The sequence below is a fragment of the Carassius gibelio genome, chromosome A2 (genome assembly GCF_023724105.1).
Source record: "Carassius gibelio isolate Cgi1373 ecotype wild population from Czech Republic chromosome A2, carGib1.2-hapl.c, whole genome shotgun sequence".
Lineage (NCBI taxonomy): Eukaryota > Metazoa > Chordata > Actinopteri > Cypriniformes > Cyprinidae > Carassius > Carassius gibelio.
This window is the reverse complement of record NC_068372.1, coordinates 22,870,312-22,887,393: the sequence shown is the minus strand read 5'-3', so window position 1 is coordinate 22,887,393 and position 17,082 is coordinate 22,870,312. Positions and strand designations below refer to the sequence as shown.

The 17,082-nt window shown below is 37.3% G+C and overlaps 1 protein-coding gene across 1 annotated transcript; it reads left to right on the top strand.

The window, feature by feature from the left end:
• Nucleotides 1-830: 830 nt before the first annotated feature.
• Nucleotides 831-12,292, top strand: LOC128022825 (cerebellin-4). The gene is made up of 5 exons (XM_052610608.1): nucleotides 831-1,000; nucleotides 10,101-10,240; nucleotides 11,571-11,633; nucleotides 11,744-11,875; nucleotides 11,966-12,292. The coding sequence occupies exons 1-5, from the start codon at nucleotides 831-833 to the stop codon at nucleotides 12,241-12,243; spliced, it is 783 nt and encodes a 260-aa protein (XP_052466568.1). The 3' UTR covers nucleotides 12,244-12,292.
• Nucleotides 12,293-17,082: the final 4,790 nt, after the last annotated feature.

The following is a 17,082-nucleotide window of genomic DNA, read 5'->3' as shown; positions in this document are numbered from 1 at the left end:
GCTACCTGACAGTATTGCGTGAAAGTATATGCTGTCAAATGTAGACAGCATTTGAATAAATTCATCATGAATAAAGGTTATATAAAGTACATTAAAATAGGCCAGTTAACAATTATGCTCAATGTATCACTTATAGTATAACATTGATGCTTTTTAATTAAAATATTTAACAAAGCGTGCAAACAAAAAAATGCCGGTTATGTTTTTTGTGATCGATCACGTTCCAGTGATTTTTTTTTCTTATTCGTTTTCTGATAACTTCTCTTTGTTGGTGAACTGATGGGGTTAAATGGGAGGTGTGTAAAGGGCAGGTTTTTTTTTAGCGAAGTGCAGAGCTTCAGGCTCGACAGTGGAAACGCTGTGCTATTCTGGCCTCGTGCTACTGGACCGAGGCTTAGTCCCGCCCGGGCAGTTTTAAGCCCTGGCTCGCACTGGCCCGACAGTGGAAAAGCATCTTATGATGTGTTTCCCAGGCCTGTTAACCTGCATGTCTGTGGCAAGACAACTTGTCCTCATTGCCCCGGAATTGGGACCCTGTGGCACATTCTGAGTAGCTGCCCGTCATCCCTTGGAGAGGGTAGCTATAGCTGGCAACATGACCAAGTCCTGAAGTCTGTGGCAGAGGACATTTCCAGTGCAGTGGCCAACAATAAACATATCCGCAGTCAGAGGAGAATTGCTTTTGTAAACGCTGGAGATCAGCCACGATCGCAAGATAACACCAGCAGCCAGCTTGCTCTCATCAGCACCAGACTGGAAACTGCAGGTTGACTTGGGTAACCAGCTCAAGTTCCCAAGATTTTGTAACATCGACCTATTTAAGACCAGACATGGTGCTGACATCTGCTTCTTCTAAGCAGTTTCTATTGCTGGAACTGATAGTCCCTTGGGAGGACCAGATGGAAGCAGCCAATGAGCACAAGCAGCATAAGTATCAGGAGCTCATAGTCAAGTCCTGGAGGAGGGGTTGGAGGGCTCGCTGTGAACCCATTGAGGTGAGGTGAGGAGGCTTCGCCACCCAATCCTTGTGTAAGAGCTTCACCCTTGTAGCGAATCAGCTCAAAGGAGAAATATGAATAATCAATCATAACTAGTTATGATTAATTATAAATATTTACTGCTGTAATTATTTACTTGACCTCTCAGTGTCAACTGTCTGTCAAATCCAAGTATGTTACTTTCCTGTTATATTAACTAGTGATCCATTATAAGCATGCTTAAAACACATACAGTACTCAAAAGACAATATACAAGAACAGTAACAGCATAAACAATGCCCTAAAGTATATGTGAATTAATTCAAAGAAAGGTTTTTCTATGAATTAATTAGAGAAGTGTCCCTTTCATGTGCATTAGGTGTCTGTTTTTGAGGGACTTGAGTTAAGAGTTTCTGGGAGCTGTAAACCTAGTGTTATCAGATAGTGTGTGTTTAGTTGCTATGGAACCAGAGGCATGTTCTGCATTTTGGAGGTGATAGTTGCATTTTGGGGGAAGGGTCCATAGACCCTTTTGTTAGATGAGGGGGCACTAGATATTATTTGTTAATATAATAATAATTGATTGGTCCAAATGCTACACCCTGCTCAGCCACAGTTGCAAAGAGGAGAGCTATTAAGTCTACCACAGAAGCCACAGAAAGAGCATCGAGGTGGATTTGGATTAAAAGGTCCAAAGAGTGGGTTGGCACTGCTGGGACACAAGTTGGGGCCTGATCAACCCCAGCTGGGATGCCTGAAGGAGGGTGTCTGAGGTTGAAAGACCCAAAACACCCAATGATCTCAGGAAACATCACTGATGACTGTGTCCCAGCGCATCTACGGATGTATGCATGCATATCATTGCTCTTTTCTTGATTTTGATTGCTTCCACTGTCCTAATTTGTAAGTAATTTTGGATAAAAGTGTCTGCTAAATGACTAAATGTAAATATTATGTAACATTTACTGGTAGCTCAAAACAACCAGACAACAACAAAAGAAAGTTTAAATTGACATAGGAAAATAAATTCCTAAAGCAAATATTAGCAGTAGGATTAGGAACTTCAGGAAAGAATCTGTGATCTTTCTTTATGGGAAAATAAGGTACACTCTAAATATTTGTATTGTACAAATATTTCCTGCTATGCCATTTCCATGTCTGCAGTTAAGTAAAGCTTTAATAACTTTCATTAATAAATCATTAACAAACATCAAATAATGGTTATTGGATAATTTGTTAATAATATATATTCAAATAGTTAGAAATGTCAGATAATGTGCTTGTTGATGTTTGGTAATAAACTTATTAAACATTAGATAATGTTCAAACAAATCATTATTTTATGTAAGTTAAAATGCTAACAAATGCCATTAAACTTTAAATTCTATACGATCAAGCAATTATTGAAAATTAACAAATTATTTTAACAGATATTAAAGAATGATTAAAAGCATGTGTTAATGCACAACTCTTTTGCTGCTATTGAGGTGTGATACGGGTAACAGGTTTGGTTGTTTGGGTAGGTTTAAGGGTTGGTTAAAGGATCAATAATGTACAGGGGTCAATTTCATTACTATAAAGGGAACATGGTTCTATCTGTTTAAATTATATTGTTTTGATAAATGAACAAGTATTTCATTTTTTTTTTTTTTTTTTCCCGTTTATTTATGATTCAAGGAATATCCTGTTTAATGTTATACTGAGTCAAGTCAAGTCACCTTTATTTATATAACGTTTTAAACAAAACAGATTGTGTCAAAGCAACTAAACACCATTAATTAGGAAAATAGTGTGTCAATAATGCAAAATGACAGTTAAAGGCTGTTCATTAATGAATCCAGTGTTGTCATCATTGAGCTCAGTTCAGTTTAGTATCTTTGCAATCATTAGCAATCAAGCCTACGATATCGCTGTAAATGAAGTATCCCCAACTAAGCAAGCCAGAAAGCAAGGAACCAAAACTCCATCGGTGACAAAATGGAGAAAAAACTTTGGGAGAAACCAGGCTCTAGTGTGTTATGTGTAAACCAGGTTAAAGAGATGGGTCTTTCATCTAGATTTAAACTGCAAGAGTGTGTCTGCCTCCCAAACAATGTTAGGTAGGTTATTCCAGAGTTTTGGCACTAAATAGGAAAAGGATCTGTTACCCGTAGTGGATTTTGATATTCTAAGTATTATCAAATTGCCAGAGTTTTGAGAATGCAGCAGACGTGGGGGACTATAATGTAACAAGAGCTTGTTCAAATACTGAAGTGCTAAAACATTCAGGGCTTTATAAGTAATAAGCGAGATTTAAAAACAGATTTAAAAAGAGATTTAACACCTCTGTTTCTTCAGAATTTAGCATTAAGAAATTACTCGTCATCCAATTTTTTATATCGACTATGCATTCCACTAGTTTTTCAAATTGGTATGTTTCATTGGGCCACAAAGAAATATAGAGCTGAGTATCATTATCTTAACAGTGAAAGCTAACACTGTGTTTCATGATGATATCTCCCAAGGGTAACATGTAAAGCATGAAGAGTAACGACCCTAGTACTGAGCCTTGTGGTACTCCATACTGCTATTGTGATCGATAGGATACCTCTTCATTCATTGCTACAAATTGATGGCCATCATATATGTACGATTTAAACCATGTTAATGCACTTCCACTAATGCCAACAAAGTTTTCTAGTCTATGAAAAGAAAGTTGTGATCAATAGTGTCGAACGCAGTGCTAAGATCCAATAGCACTAATGGAGAGATACAACCATGATCAGATGTATGGAGGGATTATTTGGTCAGATTATAAACTAAAAGTTTAAAACTAAAAGTCTTAAACTAAAACTAAAAATCTAAATTTGAAACTTAAAGTCCAAGTCGAAAATTAATTTGGTATTTAGGATTGGGCATTTGGTATTTAGGATAGGGTATTTTGTATTCAGGATTGGGCATTTTCTATTTAGGATTGGGCATTTTCTATTTAAGGTTGGGCATTTGCTCATTTAGCCATTTGGGGATTTAGGATTGGGAATTTGGTATTTAGGATTGGGCATTTAATCATTTAGCCATTTAGGATTGGGTATTTGTGGATTTAGGATTGGGCATTTCAGGATTGAGGAGTGTATGCAAATTAGGAGGCGTGGCCCAAATACTGGAGGCTGGGTTTGAAATGGCTGGTGCGCAGAGGCACCTTATGGACAGCAGAGGGAGCTCCCAGTGCTAAGGAGCACACTGTAATGAAAGTAATGTAATTGTAATGTAATTCTGTTTCTGTAATGAAACAGAGTGAGTGAGCGGCTTGAGTGAGGACTGTGTGATAATTTCAACTTAATGACAGCTTTGTAACATTTGTGGCCTCAAACACAAAGTCACCAGTGAAAGGAGTACTATCGATCTCATGACGAGAAAGCAGCAGACAGTGCAGCAGGCAAGATGCTAACATTAGCTACTAGTTATATAAGCTGATATTGCTAACATGCTTTAGTAGGGTATTATTATATTGGGACATGCTGTTTTGTTTTTTAAACTGCGGTTAACCCCTCTGACATTAGTAGATACACTCCTTTCACATTGCCACTAGATGGTCTTGTTTCTGATTTTTTTTTTGCTATACATATAGCAATATATATATACATATAGCCTATATATATTTTATAAAGATTGTGAGAGAAAAGAAATTAGGCTTGTTCGACTTGAAACAGTGCTGCACACTGCACGACTGATCGGTTTATGACATCAAAGTACTGCAAGAGCGATTCAAAAGCATAAGGAGCGTCTACTCTCTTTGATGTCATATGTCGTGTGTATGTATATATACACTCACCTAAAGGATTATTAGGAACACCTGTTCAATTTCTCATTAATGCAATTATCTAATCAACCAATCACATGGCATTTGATTCAATGCATTTAGGGGTGTGGTCCTGGTCAAGACAACCTCCTGAACTCCAAACTGAATGTCAGAATGGGAAAGAAAGGTGATTTAAGCAGTTTTGAGCGTGGCATGGTTGTTGGTGCCAGACGGGCCGGTATGAGTATTTCACAATCTGCTCAGTTACTGGGATTTTCACGCACAACCATTTCTAGGGTTTACAAAGAATGGTGTGAAAAGGGAACAACATCCAGTATGCGGCAGTCCTGTGGGCGAAAAAGCCTTGTTGATGCTAGAGGTCAGGTGAAAATGGGCGTGTTGTGGTTTCACAAATGCTTTGCTGCATACCTCGGTTGTAACGAGTGGTTATTTCAGTCAAAGTTGCTCTTCTATCAGCTTGAATCAGTCGGTCTATTCTCCCCTGACCTCTAGCATAAAAAAAAAAAAAAAAAAAAAAAAAAACGGAAACAAGACCATCTAGTGGCAATGTGAAAGGAGTGTATCTACTAATGTCAGAGGGGTTAACCACAGTTTAAAAAACAAAACAGCATGTCCCAATATAATAATACCCTACTAAAGCATGTTAGCAATATCAGCTTATATAACTAGTAGCTAATGTTAGCATCTTGCCTGCTGCACTGTCTGCTGCTTTCTCGTCATCAGACCGATAGCACTCCTTTCACTGGTGACTTTGTGTTTGAGGCCACAAATGTTACAAGGCTGTCATTAAGTTGAAATTATCACACAGTCCTCACTCAAGCCGCTCACTCACTCTGTTTCATTACAGAAACAGAATTACATTACAATTACATTACTTTCATTGCAGTGTGCTCCTTAGCACTGGGAGCTCCCTCTGCTGTCCATAAGGTGCCTCTGCGCACCAGCCATTTCAAACCCAGCCTCCAGTATTTGGGCCACGCCTCCTAATTTGCATACACTCCTCAATCCTCAAATGCCCAATCCTCAATCTTTAAATGCCCAATCCTAAATCCGCAAATCCCCAATCCTCAATCCTCAATCCCTAATGGCTAAATGATTAAATGCCCAATCCTAAATACCAAATTCCCAATCCTAAATCCCCAAATGCCCAATCCTAAATCCTAAATGGCTAAATGACCAAATGCCCAACCCTAAATAGAAAATGCCCAATCCTAAATACAAAATACCCTATCCTAAATACCAAATGCCCAATCCTAAATGCCAAATTAAGTTTCGACTTGGACTTTAAGTTTCAAATTTAGATTTTTAGTTTTGGTTTAAGACTTTTAGTTTCAGACTTTTAGTTTATAATCTGACCAAATAATCCCTCCATACAGATGATGTGTATTCTTTAATAATTGCACTGTCCATGGAGTGGACCTGACTCACACTTCACTGCTGGTTATATATGCTCTATATAAATGTGTATGTGAGGAATAAAAATCCTGAATCTTGAATGATGAGAGCAGGTAATTTGTAACTCTAATTAGAGCAGTCTCAGTACTAAGATACGGTCTAAACCCTAAAAGGAAATCCTCACAGATACAATTTTTCCCCTATGAAAGAATATAATTGTGAGGATACTACCTTTTCTAGTATCTTGGACAGAAAAATGGAATTCTGAGATTCAGTGAGTAATTAGTGAGGGTCTGCATTTGTAGCTTTGCTTGATTGGTGACAACAGGTGAGGGTAATTATTATTCAGGTGACTTTGATCGGGTAATTGTCCTGGATGGTTACTGCAGTGACTGTGATAAATATCTGACAGCAACTACTTTGAATTCAAAATATACATAAATGGACATCTCCTGCTTCATGTAATCGCTCAATCAGTGTTTCAACAGCAGAAAGACAGCAATAAAATAGGTTGTAATGTAGCTTTTCATTTACCTCAGGAAGTCATCAGTGTCCACAGCTCTTTAGTTCACCATACATAAGAGAAGAGCATTTCGTGAAATATCAGACTATATACTTACTATATTTTACATTAATTATTTAATGTTTAAATAGCCTTAACCTGTTGAAAAATGAGTTAAGAGAGGCACTGTGTGAATGAACATATTTCAACAACAAACAGAGTTTTCATAATTTAGAAGTTAATTTAAAAACTGCATTATGTGCAGTTTACATGTTTGAATTTTTTCAAAGTTTTTTCAAAGTTGAGTATTTATTTCAACAAAAATATTTTAGGCCTATAACAGATAACCCAAGTTAACCCAAAAGAGAATAACTTCAAACAGCACAAAAGGTAAGTTTATTAAAGTTAGCAATTTTATTTATTTTTCATTTATTTTTAAATAAATAGGAAAGACTAAATAAATGAATTATGTATATATGTAACAGAGAAATCAATAAAGACTGCTACTGATTATCAAACTGTCAGTTGTTTTGTTGTTTTTTTCTTAGAAATGCCTTTTAAACTACATGTTCAGAAAATGAGATAACATATATATGAGTAAAATTCACATTAACTGGGAGCCAAAAAATAGCAGGGAACCACAAATAACGCAGTTTAAATTGACATAGGAAAATACACTTAGCTCGTTTCGGTAACACAAAGATTATAAAACACCAAACCTCACTTCTTGCAAATAAGTGAAAAGCAAATATTAGCAGTCAATAGACTACATGCATGGGCGCACACACACATCAGTCACACGCCTTAAAGTGTTAGTTCACTCCAGAATTAAATAAAAATGTCATGTTAATTTACTCACACCAATGTCATCCAAGGTGTTCATGTAATGGAAATTTAAATTCTGGAGTGAACTTATCCTTTAACTTGTTGCAGACCTGTACCTTTTGCTGGGGAGTGTGGGAGCCTTGAAAGAGCAAATGGCCTCTTCATTCGTATAAGCATATATATATATATATATATATATATATATATATATATATATATATATATATATAATGTCAGCTCAGAAGAAAACAAATCATAAATTAAACTCTTGTACAGAGTATCCACCTTGTTTTCCCCAGTGCAGCCATTAGTAAATTTAATGGTTCTGGCTTCCAGTGTCATTCACTTCCAGTTTTTAACTGTACAAAACAGCTTGTTTTGCTGCTTGATATTGCAAGCTGCTGTGTCTTACCATATTATTTTAAAGTATTATCTTAATTATGAATACACTGTTTTGTGCAAACCGTTTAGTGGACTTTGTCATTCTTCTTGTTTTATTTCCCAACAGTGGCTAATGAACAGGAAGTCTCTCACATTCACAGAAAATGGCTTACTCCCATGTTGAAAAATAAGATGGAAAAAACACCAAACAAATGAACAAAAGTGATCACAACACTTGTAATGCTCAATGTCGATTTAACACTCTTAGCCAGGAGTTAGATACTCTATTTTCAGAGGTGGACACGGTACACAATTCCATTATTAGAGTAAAAGTACAGATAATGTAGGTCATAATAAAAAATAATAGTCAAGTATAATACAGATACTCAAAAAGTGATCGTTCATCTTCGGAACACAGTTTAAGATATTTTAGATTTAGTCCAAGAGCTCTCAGTCCCTCCATTGAAGCTGTGTGTACGGTCTACTGTCCATGTCCAGAAAGGTAATAAAAAACATCCATGTGACATCAGAGGGTCAATTTTTTGAAGCATCGGAAATACATTTTGGTCCAAAAATAGCAAAAACTATGACTTATTCAGCATGGTCTTCTCTTCCATGTCTGTTGTTAGAGAGAGTTCAAAACAAAGCAGTTTGTCATATCCGACTATTCTAACTGACCCTCTGGTGTCACATGGACTACTTTGATGATGTTTTTCTTACCTTTCTGAACATGGACAGTACACCGTACACACAGCTTCAATGAAGGGACTGAGAGCTCTCGGACTAAATCTAAAATATCTTAAACTGTGTTCCCATGATGAACGGAGGTCTCACTGGTTTGGAACGACATGAGGGTGAGTAATTAATGACATAATTTTGATTATTGGGTGAACTAACCCTTTAAGTACAGTACTCAAGTAAATGTATTTCATTACTTTCCACTTCTGTCTATTTTTGGCTTAAAACTCTCAGAGAAACAACATACCTCTCTTTTCAATCGTCAGTTCTCTTCTCCCCTCCCTTTTCTCCAATCAGCATTCTCATTGCACTTACAGGGCCGAAATAAATAACTAAAGAACTAGCCAATCACAAATAAAAGAACAAACCTGCAATTAAAAGACACGTTTTGAGCCAGTTCATGACTAACAAACTTCATACAGTTTACTATAACTCTTGAAGGGTTGTCACACCTACCCCAACTCAAATCTACCCCTTATAATAATGCAAATACAGTATTATTGGTGTTTAGCATAAAGAAAAAATCACAGAATATTGATGTGCACATGCCCAATATTGATGTGCACATGGCCGTAGCTGTATCCCTTATAGCTTCAACCTACAAGGGGAAGTATACACCGTATACACAAACACAATGCACAGATGCTGTTATAATACTATCTGAATCACAAACCTTTATAAATACCCCCCATTACACCAGAAATAAGTGTGCTTAAAAAGAAACATTTGAGGTTTGAAAGTTATAAAGATGAGGCTGCTCTACATTTATCACACTACAGATGACTTATTTATGCTCAAAGTGGAGAAGAGAACATGTTTTAGTGTGCAACTTTATAAGTGTGCAGGAATTTGTATTAGTATGCTGCAATGGATAAAAGGTGAAGAGGAAATGCAGAGGAACACCTTAAACCAGCCTTTTAAAGGAGGCATTCCCAGTCTGGATGACCTCATTTGGGGAGGTCACTAACTTATCTTTAAATATCCATGATGATAACAGTGAAATATGATGATGCTTTGTGACCTGAAGAGCTTCTACAGCACCAGAACCATCTCTGATATTGCCTTGATATATAAACTTTTTAATATAATAGTTGTGTTGACTTAAAGCTAGAACAGAGAGTCTACGGAGAGTCTTCTGTCCAATTGTAAGTATTTTAATATTTTTATAATTTAGGTCAGATACAACTTATTTATAATGATTAATAATAGACCTGCGTGGAGTCAATAATCTATTAATATATAATTTATTACGCTGAAAATGTAAGTGCACTCAATTCTACATCTGACTTGTCTTAATTGATTACTGAAATAAGCCAAACCCTTCAGAACATCAGTCTAAAGTACAAATGTTAACAAACTTATGCAACCTTAAGAAAAGGTATCAAAGCTTTTGTAACAGCGTTTGCAATTCAAAGCTGAATTGTGGAATAATTACAGGACTAATTGAGAACCTGAAAAAGAACTGACGATGGTGGTCTTACAAATGTGCTGGGAGTTCACTTGCAAAAGATTTTTGTTCACCAAATGTGAACATTTATGCTGAGCTTGAGAAACTGAATGACATGGACAAAAGGATACAAAAATTAGAAGAAAAACTGGCTAAAGTATTGAGTGAGAATGAAGGTAAGGTGGAAAAGTGGTTGCATTTTTTTCAACGTCATTATAGAAAAACAATTTATGAACTATTTTAAAGAAATTGCAACATACTAGGGCTGGGCGACATGGCCTTAAAAAATGTGCGATTTTTTTCACAAGAAATCTGATTTACGATTTAAATCAATCCATTCCTATTACGATTGGATTAGTAGGGTCCATGTAAATGCAGCTAGTGGCTACGTTTACATGCACACTTTTTGGTTCAATCAGACTGAATTCATTCCGATTGGTGAATCTGATTGTATGCTAAATAAAGTGATTGGGTTGATGTGCATGTTTATATGTCACAAGCCTCAAATCGGATTTTTTTTTTTTTTTTACATGCGCACTGTTCAAATAGCTAGTGAAAGTGAAAGTGACATATAGATAATATCGAGTTTCTCAATGTTTGCACATAATAACCACTCTCCTACACAGTTCATTTGTTTTTAACAGCAGACTTAATATTTACCCATTTATGGATATATAAATAAATAATATATAATATATAATTTATATATATATATAAACCACTGTGCTTTGCTGCTCATATTTACCACACAAAAAAAAGCCCCTCCCTGCACCCAAAACGGGTTGCCTGTAGAATCCAGTGTGGATGAGTATCCAAAACAAGGTTGTCCTGCTCCACGTCACAGTTGCCGAGTGAAAGGAGCTTTATAATGACAGGACACACATTTATACAACACTTTATTCAAAAGGAAGAGCCACACGTTCTGTGCGTCATACATCATTACATTATTTCTACGTCATTGCACATGCGCAGTCCTTTCAGTTTCGTGGTTCAATCCAACCAAGTATTTACATGTACGCTCAATCGTATTAGAAGAAGTATAAACCACCCCCTTTAATCCGATCCAAAATTTCTGAATATTTTTCAATCAGATTAAGCCGTCAATCCGATTACAAACTGATTCTTTGGGTGTATGTAAATGTAGCCAGTGTCAGACGACAGAACAAGTGTAAATATATTTTCTAGTCTATATTTCCATCTTGTAATGCCACTGGATAAGTTATTATTTTTTTTATATATATAGTGTCAGAACATATTGTCATAAATAAAATAAGTAAGTAGTAACTGCTGTAGGTTGCTTTTTTAGACGGGTGTGCTTGTGCTGCCACGGTCTTCTTCAGCGGATGTTAAAAAGAAAACCGATTTTCATTCAAACAAATCGATGTAAACTACACATTCGAGTTAATCGATAAAATCATTTTATCGCCCAGCCCTACAACATACACATCTGTTTAAGTTCATTGTTTAGCAACACTGTGACATTATCATCTTTGTGTATTTGAACAGCTTTGAAACCCCTATTACAAGACTCACAAAATAAGCTTAAATCTTTGCAAAAGGAGAATGAAGGCAAGTAAAAGGCACATTTTGTTGACATTTAAATTGTTTGAATTTTACAATTTTACAAATGAATTTTATTTTGTCATTTATTTCATACCAGTCTATTCATTTATTCACAGACAAAAAGGTTGCCTTTTCTGCTGGACTTCTGGAATCTGGAACTGGACACACTGGGCCCTTTAATTCTGTGATAACTCTGGTCTACAAAAAAGTATTTAGCAATATCGGAGGTGCCTATGACTCGAAAACTGGTAAGTTCTGTAAAGAGAATATCATGTCAAGTGCAAAATCCTCTTCACATATGATATTTACTGTGGCTGCTTTGTACATGTGCATTGCAGGTGTTTTCACAGCACCAGTGAAAGGAGCCTATTACTTCAAATTTTACGGTCATGGTCATGGTGGAACAACAATGGCAGTCAGTCTCTTGAAGAATGGTAAAACCCAGTGCTCAGTGTTTGCTTGGAAGCCTACCTCCAATGGTAATGGCAGCAATGGTGTTGTTCTCACACTGGAGATCGGTGATCAGATTTCTACACAACTTTGGGCTAACACCTGGGTTTATGATGATCCAGCAAGTTACACCAGTTTTGGTGGTTTTCTGATTTTCCCCCTGTGAATTTCTGAATTTTGTATAACCCATATCTAGCGCAGGATGCAAAATGAAAAAATTGCTCCTGTGTAAAAGATCTGATAATACTCAAATGCAAACTGTATTGCTTCAAGAGAGCAACCATATACATTTGTGTTGTGTTTTACTTTATTTCTTTTATAATCATTTATTCATTGATTATAATTTAGCATTTAATCATTTTATTATTTAGTTTGATCATATAATCAGTATTCATTTATTGATATATTATATTAGTTTTCTTATATTATTTTCTCCATTATTGTTTAATCTTATGATTGTACTTCAAGGGCTGTTTGTCTTCATGAGTAAGAGTGGGAATGTTTATGGGATGTTGTTTGGAATAATACTTTTTGGGTTTCTATTCTCCACTCTCAAAAATAAAGTTACAAAAGCTGTGAAACGAATGCAACAAGATTATTAAATAAACTCTGCTCCTTTTTATCAGCATTACTTTGTCTCCTGCTTCTGTTCTTGTCTGACTTTGCTCAATCAACTTCTTGGCTCATAGAAGACTGTATGTTGGGTACCTGACAAGAATTGCTTATAACAGGTTTTTGGTTATTAGGCAAATTTGCTGGCTAGTTGTTGTTACCAGACAAAACTGATATCTTCTGATAGGATCTAGAGTAAGGGGCTGGATCTAAGTGAACGACATCTAAGCAAATAAGAGTAATAGCATAAAGAGAGGGAGATCATTGCTTTTTAGTTAAGGAGATCATTTACATTTTAGTTTTTAGGGGATCTTTTTATGCCAATGTCTCAATTACGTCAGAGCATTAGCTGGAGGCAAAACAAAGGAATAACTGGAGGCATCCAGTACAAACCAGCACAGAGTATGTGAAGCGGTAAGGGGAATATTTCTGCCTCCACCTAAATTAAAATAAAATAAAATTTTAAAAAAATTAACAATGTATGCATTTAGCAGACGCTTTTATCCAAAGCAACTTACAGTGCATTCAGGCAATTAATTTTTACCTATCATGTGTTCCCGGGAATCAAACCCCCAACCTTGCGTTTGATACCAAAATGCTCTACCAATTGAGCTACAGGAACACCTAAGTTCTGCCTATTAAAAAACTCTGATAACATGAAGGGATGTATCTCAATATGGGAACACATCAGATGTGACCAGTTGTGGAAGCACCAATGACACCACATCTGCCAATCACGGCAGACCAAATCGCTGCAGTAATCAGGGAGTCCCGCATCCTTTTATATAACCCACAGCTATCTGCTGTAATGTCATTCTCTGCATATTTGTTCTCCGTACAGGACAAGTAAGGAGGGCAATATTGTGAGATACCTCACTTCATGTTATCAGAGAAATGGGTTTGCATTAAAAAACTAAAGTTCTCTTTCTAACATTTGTTCAGTATCTCACTTTGGGATATAGACCACTCCCGTATTGTCAATATGCTGATGGTGCAGATTAAAGATGACTATGATCAAGATTATACCTCTCTGACCCAACTCAAGTGATTAAATCAGATCTGTAAAGTCTGAAAAATTTGACACTAACATGGAAATACCTAAGTGCTTAATGGATAACTTGTACACTCTCTCAGGACTGAGTGGGCAAATGAAGGTTCTGTCAAATCCAGTCTAAAGAACCCCACAAATGTATATAGGGGAAGACCAGCACATATTCCCTGAATAGAAATGCCAATAAATAAAGCCCAGGACTATCCCTCTAGTAAAGCGAGCTCGTAACTCCCTTGGGGGCTCTTTATTCACGTTATTGTAACATAACACGATTGCATCTACAACCCATTGCGAGAGGTGCTGACTGAAGACAGGCTTTCCCTTAAAACAGTCAGCCCAGGAAACAAAAAGCTGAATGCTCTTGCGAAGTGCCCTGATTCTTTGTACATACATTTGTAGAGTCTGGACCAGACTTTAACAGTGTAGCCACTCAGAATCCCTTCCTGAGAAAGGTAGTGGATGGACAGATATCAGATCCACTGATTGACCTGAACCGGAGTGATCTAATACTTTAGGCAAAAACTCTGGATTAGTCCTAAAAGTTACCTCCTAAACACTGAGAATGTAAAGCGGGACTACTGCTAGTGTTGAGGCCATCAGACCCAGCAACCTGAGTCATGATCTGAGAGAGACTGTTTTCCCTCGTTGAAAAAGGCAGATGCTGCAGCAAAATGCCTCAATGCGCTCCCCTGACAGAAAAGCTTGAAACGCCACTGAATTCATCCTAAGACCCAGGTAGATTATCTCCTGTGATGGGGTCAGGCAGCTATTTGTCTAGTTCATTTTGAAACCTAGTCTCTCCATATGAGACACCACTGTATTTGTATAGAGCACTATTTGTTGAGGAGATGGTGCGCAAACGACCAGAACGTTTAGATTTGACTAGACTCTGACTCCCACATTCCTTAATGGAGTCTACACATTTTGGGATTATCCTCGGAGCTAGAGAGAGGCAAAAGGGAATTTTTGCATACTCGTATGCTGCATGATAAGCAAATGTCAGATATTTCCTATGCACAGGAAAGATATCTATGTGAAAATAAGCGTCCTGGAGATCTACCAACTTGAACCAGTCTCCCTGACAGATATTTCGAGTGAAAGCATCCTGAACTTGTACTTTCTGAGGTGTTTGTTGAGGACTCGTAAATCTAGAATAGGACGGAGACCTCTCCCCTTTCTTGGAAACCACAAAATTACAGGAGTAAAAGCCGTGCTGCATTTCTTCTGTTGGAATTATTCTTATCACTCCTTTTTTCAGTAAGGAGAATAGGAGAACCCGAGTTGACTCTCCCTGGGCTACTGACATTACCATGCCACTGAATACAAGAAGTTTTTACAGAGAACTGGAGTCTGTATACCCATCTATATTTGGATAAAATCCTGGTGTAAACTGCATGCATGCCACTTCATGTCCTGAGCATCAAGAGGGCCTTTCCTGTCTTCAAGTGCTAGTGGAGTTGAAGCGACCTCTAGTGGCAAAGAGAGGAAACATCACTCCATTAAATGAGATTTACAGGTGCATCTCAATAAATTATAATGTCGTGGAAAAGGTAATTTATTTCAGTAATTCAACTCAAATTGTAAACCTTGTGTATTAAATAAATTCAGTGCACAGAGACAGAAGTAGTTTAAGTCTTTGGTTCTTTTAATTGTGATGATTTTGGCTCACATTTTACAAAAACAACAAAGTAGAATATGGTGACATGGCAATCAGCTAATCAACACAAAACACCTGCAAAGGTTTCTCAGTTTGGTTCACTAGGCTATACAAACATGGGGAAGACTGCTGATCTGACAGTTGTCCAGAAGACAATCATTGACACCCTTCACAAGGAGGGTAAGCCACAAACATCCATAGCAAAGAAGCTGGCTGTTCACAGAGTGCTGTATCCAAGCATGTAAACTAATTGTTAATTAATTGTAATTGTAATTATTGTGATAATATGGCTAAAACTGCTACATTTATGGATGTTTTCAGTAATAAGACTTAAACTATTAATAGCTTTATTAATTGCAATACTACCCATGTTGTCTATCGATTAGAGTGTACATGCAGCTGTTTTTATGTAGGCCTTAGTCGTGGCCTAATGGTTAGAGAGTCAGACTTGCAATCAAAGGGTTGGCAGGAATTGTGGGTGGGGGGAGTGCATGTATACTGCTCTCTCCACCCTCAATACCACGACTTAGGTGCCCTTGAGCAAGACATCGAACCCAACTGCTCCCCGGGTGCCGCAACATAAATGGCAGCCCACTGCTCCGGGTGTGTGTTCACAGTGTGTGTGTGCTTTTCGGATGGGTTAAATGCAGAGCACGAATTCTGAGTATGGGTCACCATACTTGGCTGAATGTCACATCACTTTCACTTACTAAAAGGAGATTGAGGGACAGGGTAGCTGAGCATAGGTATGCCATCCGGATTGGAAATAGGAATTATCCATTGGCTAAACATTATATAGACACAAAACATGGGAGGGATTCGACCTTATGAGTAGTGGGTAGTGAGGCTATATATGGGGTAGTGTTGGCGCAGTGGATAAGACACATGCCTTTGGTGTGAGAGAACCAGGTTTGAATCCACTGTGAGACACCAATATGTCCTTGAGTAAGACACTTAACCCCTAGTTGCTTCAGAGGCGTGCGACCTCTAACATATCTAGCAATTGTAAGTCGCTTTGGATAAAAGCGTCAGCTGTTGCCCAGTGGTCCAAATTCCTCTTTTCAGATTATCATGTTTTATATTTAATTTGGAAACCAAGGTCCTAGAGTCTGAAGGGAGGGTGGAGAAGCTCATAGCTCAAGTTGCTTGAAATGTGTTAAGTTTCCACAGTCTGTGATGATTTGGGGTGTGATGTCATCTGCTGGTGTGAGTCACTGATCCCATTTACCAATACATTTTGGAGCACTTCATGCTTCTTTCTGCTGACCAGCTTTTTGAAGATGCTGATTTAATTTTCCAGCAGGATTTGGCACCTGTACAAACTGCCAAAAGCACCAAAAATTGGTTAAATGACCATGATGTTGGTGTGCTTGAATGGCCAGCAAACTCACCAAACCTGAACCCCATAGAGAATCTATGAGCTATTGTCAAGAGGAAAATGAGAAACAAGAGACCAAAAAAATGCAGATGAGCCGAAGGCCACTGTCAAAGAAACCCGGGCTTCCATAACACCTCAGCAGTACCACAAACTGATCACCTCCATGCAACGCTGAATTGAGGCAAATTAAAGCAAAAAGAGCCCCTGCATTGAGTACATGTAGAATAAATGAACATACTTTCCAGAAGGCCAACAATTCACTAAAAATGTAAAAAAAAAAAATAATAATAATAAAAAAAAACAATTA

Bases quoted from the DNA above. Each gene is read 5' to 3' on its own strand.
- LOC128022825 (XM_052610608.1), top strand. From the start codon at position 831: ATGGTGCTGACATCTGCTTCTTCTAAGCAGTTTCTATTGCTGGAACTG. The intron at 1,001-10,100 runs GTGAGGAGGCTT...GTGGTCTTACAA, and splicing joins TGTGAACCCATTGAGGTGAG to ATGTGCTGGGAGTTCACTTG. The intron at 11,634-11,743 runs GCAAGTAAAAGG...ATTTATTCACAG, and splicing joins TTTGCAAAAGGAGAATGAAG to ACAAAAAGGTTGCCTTTTCT.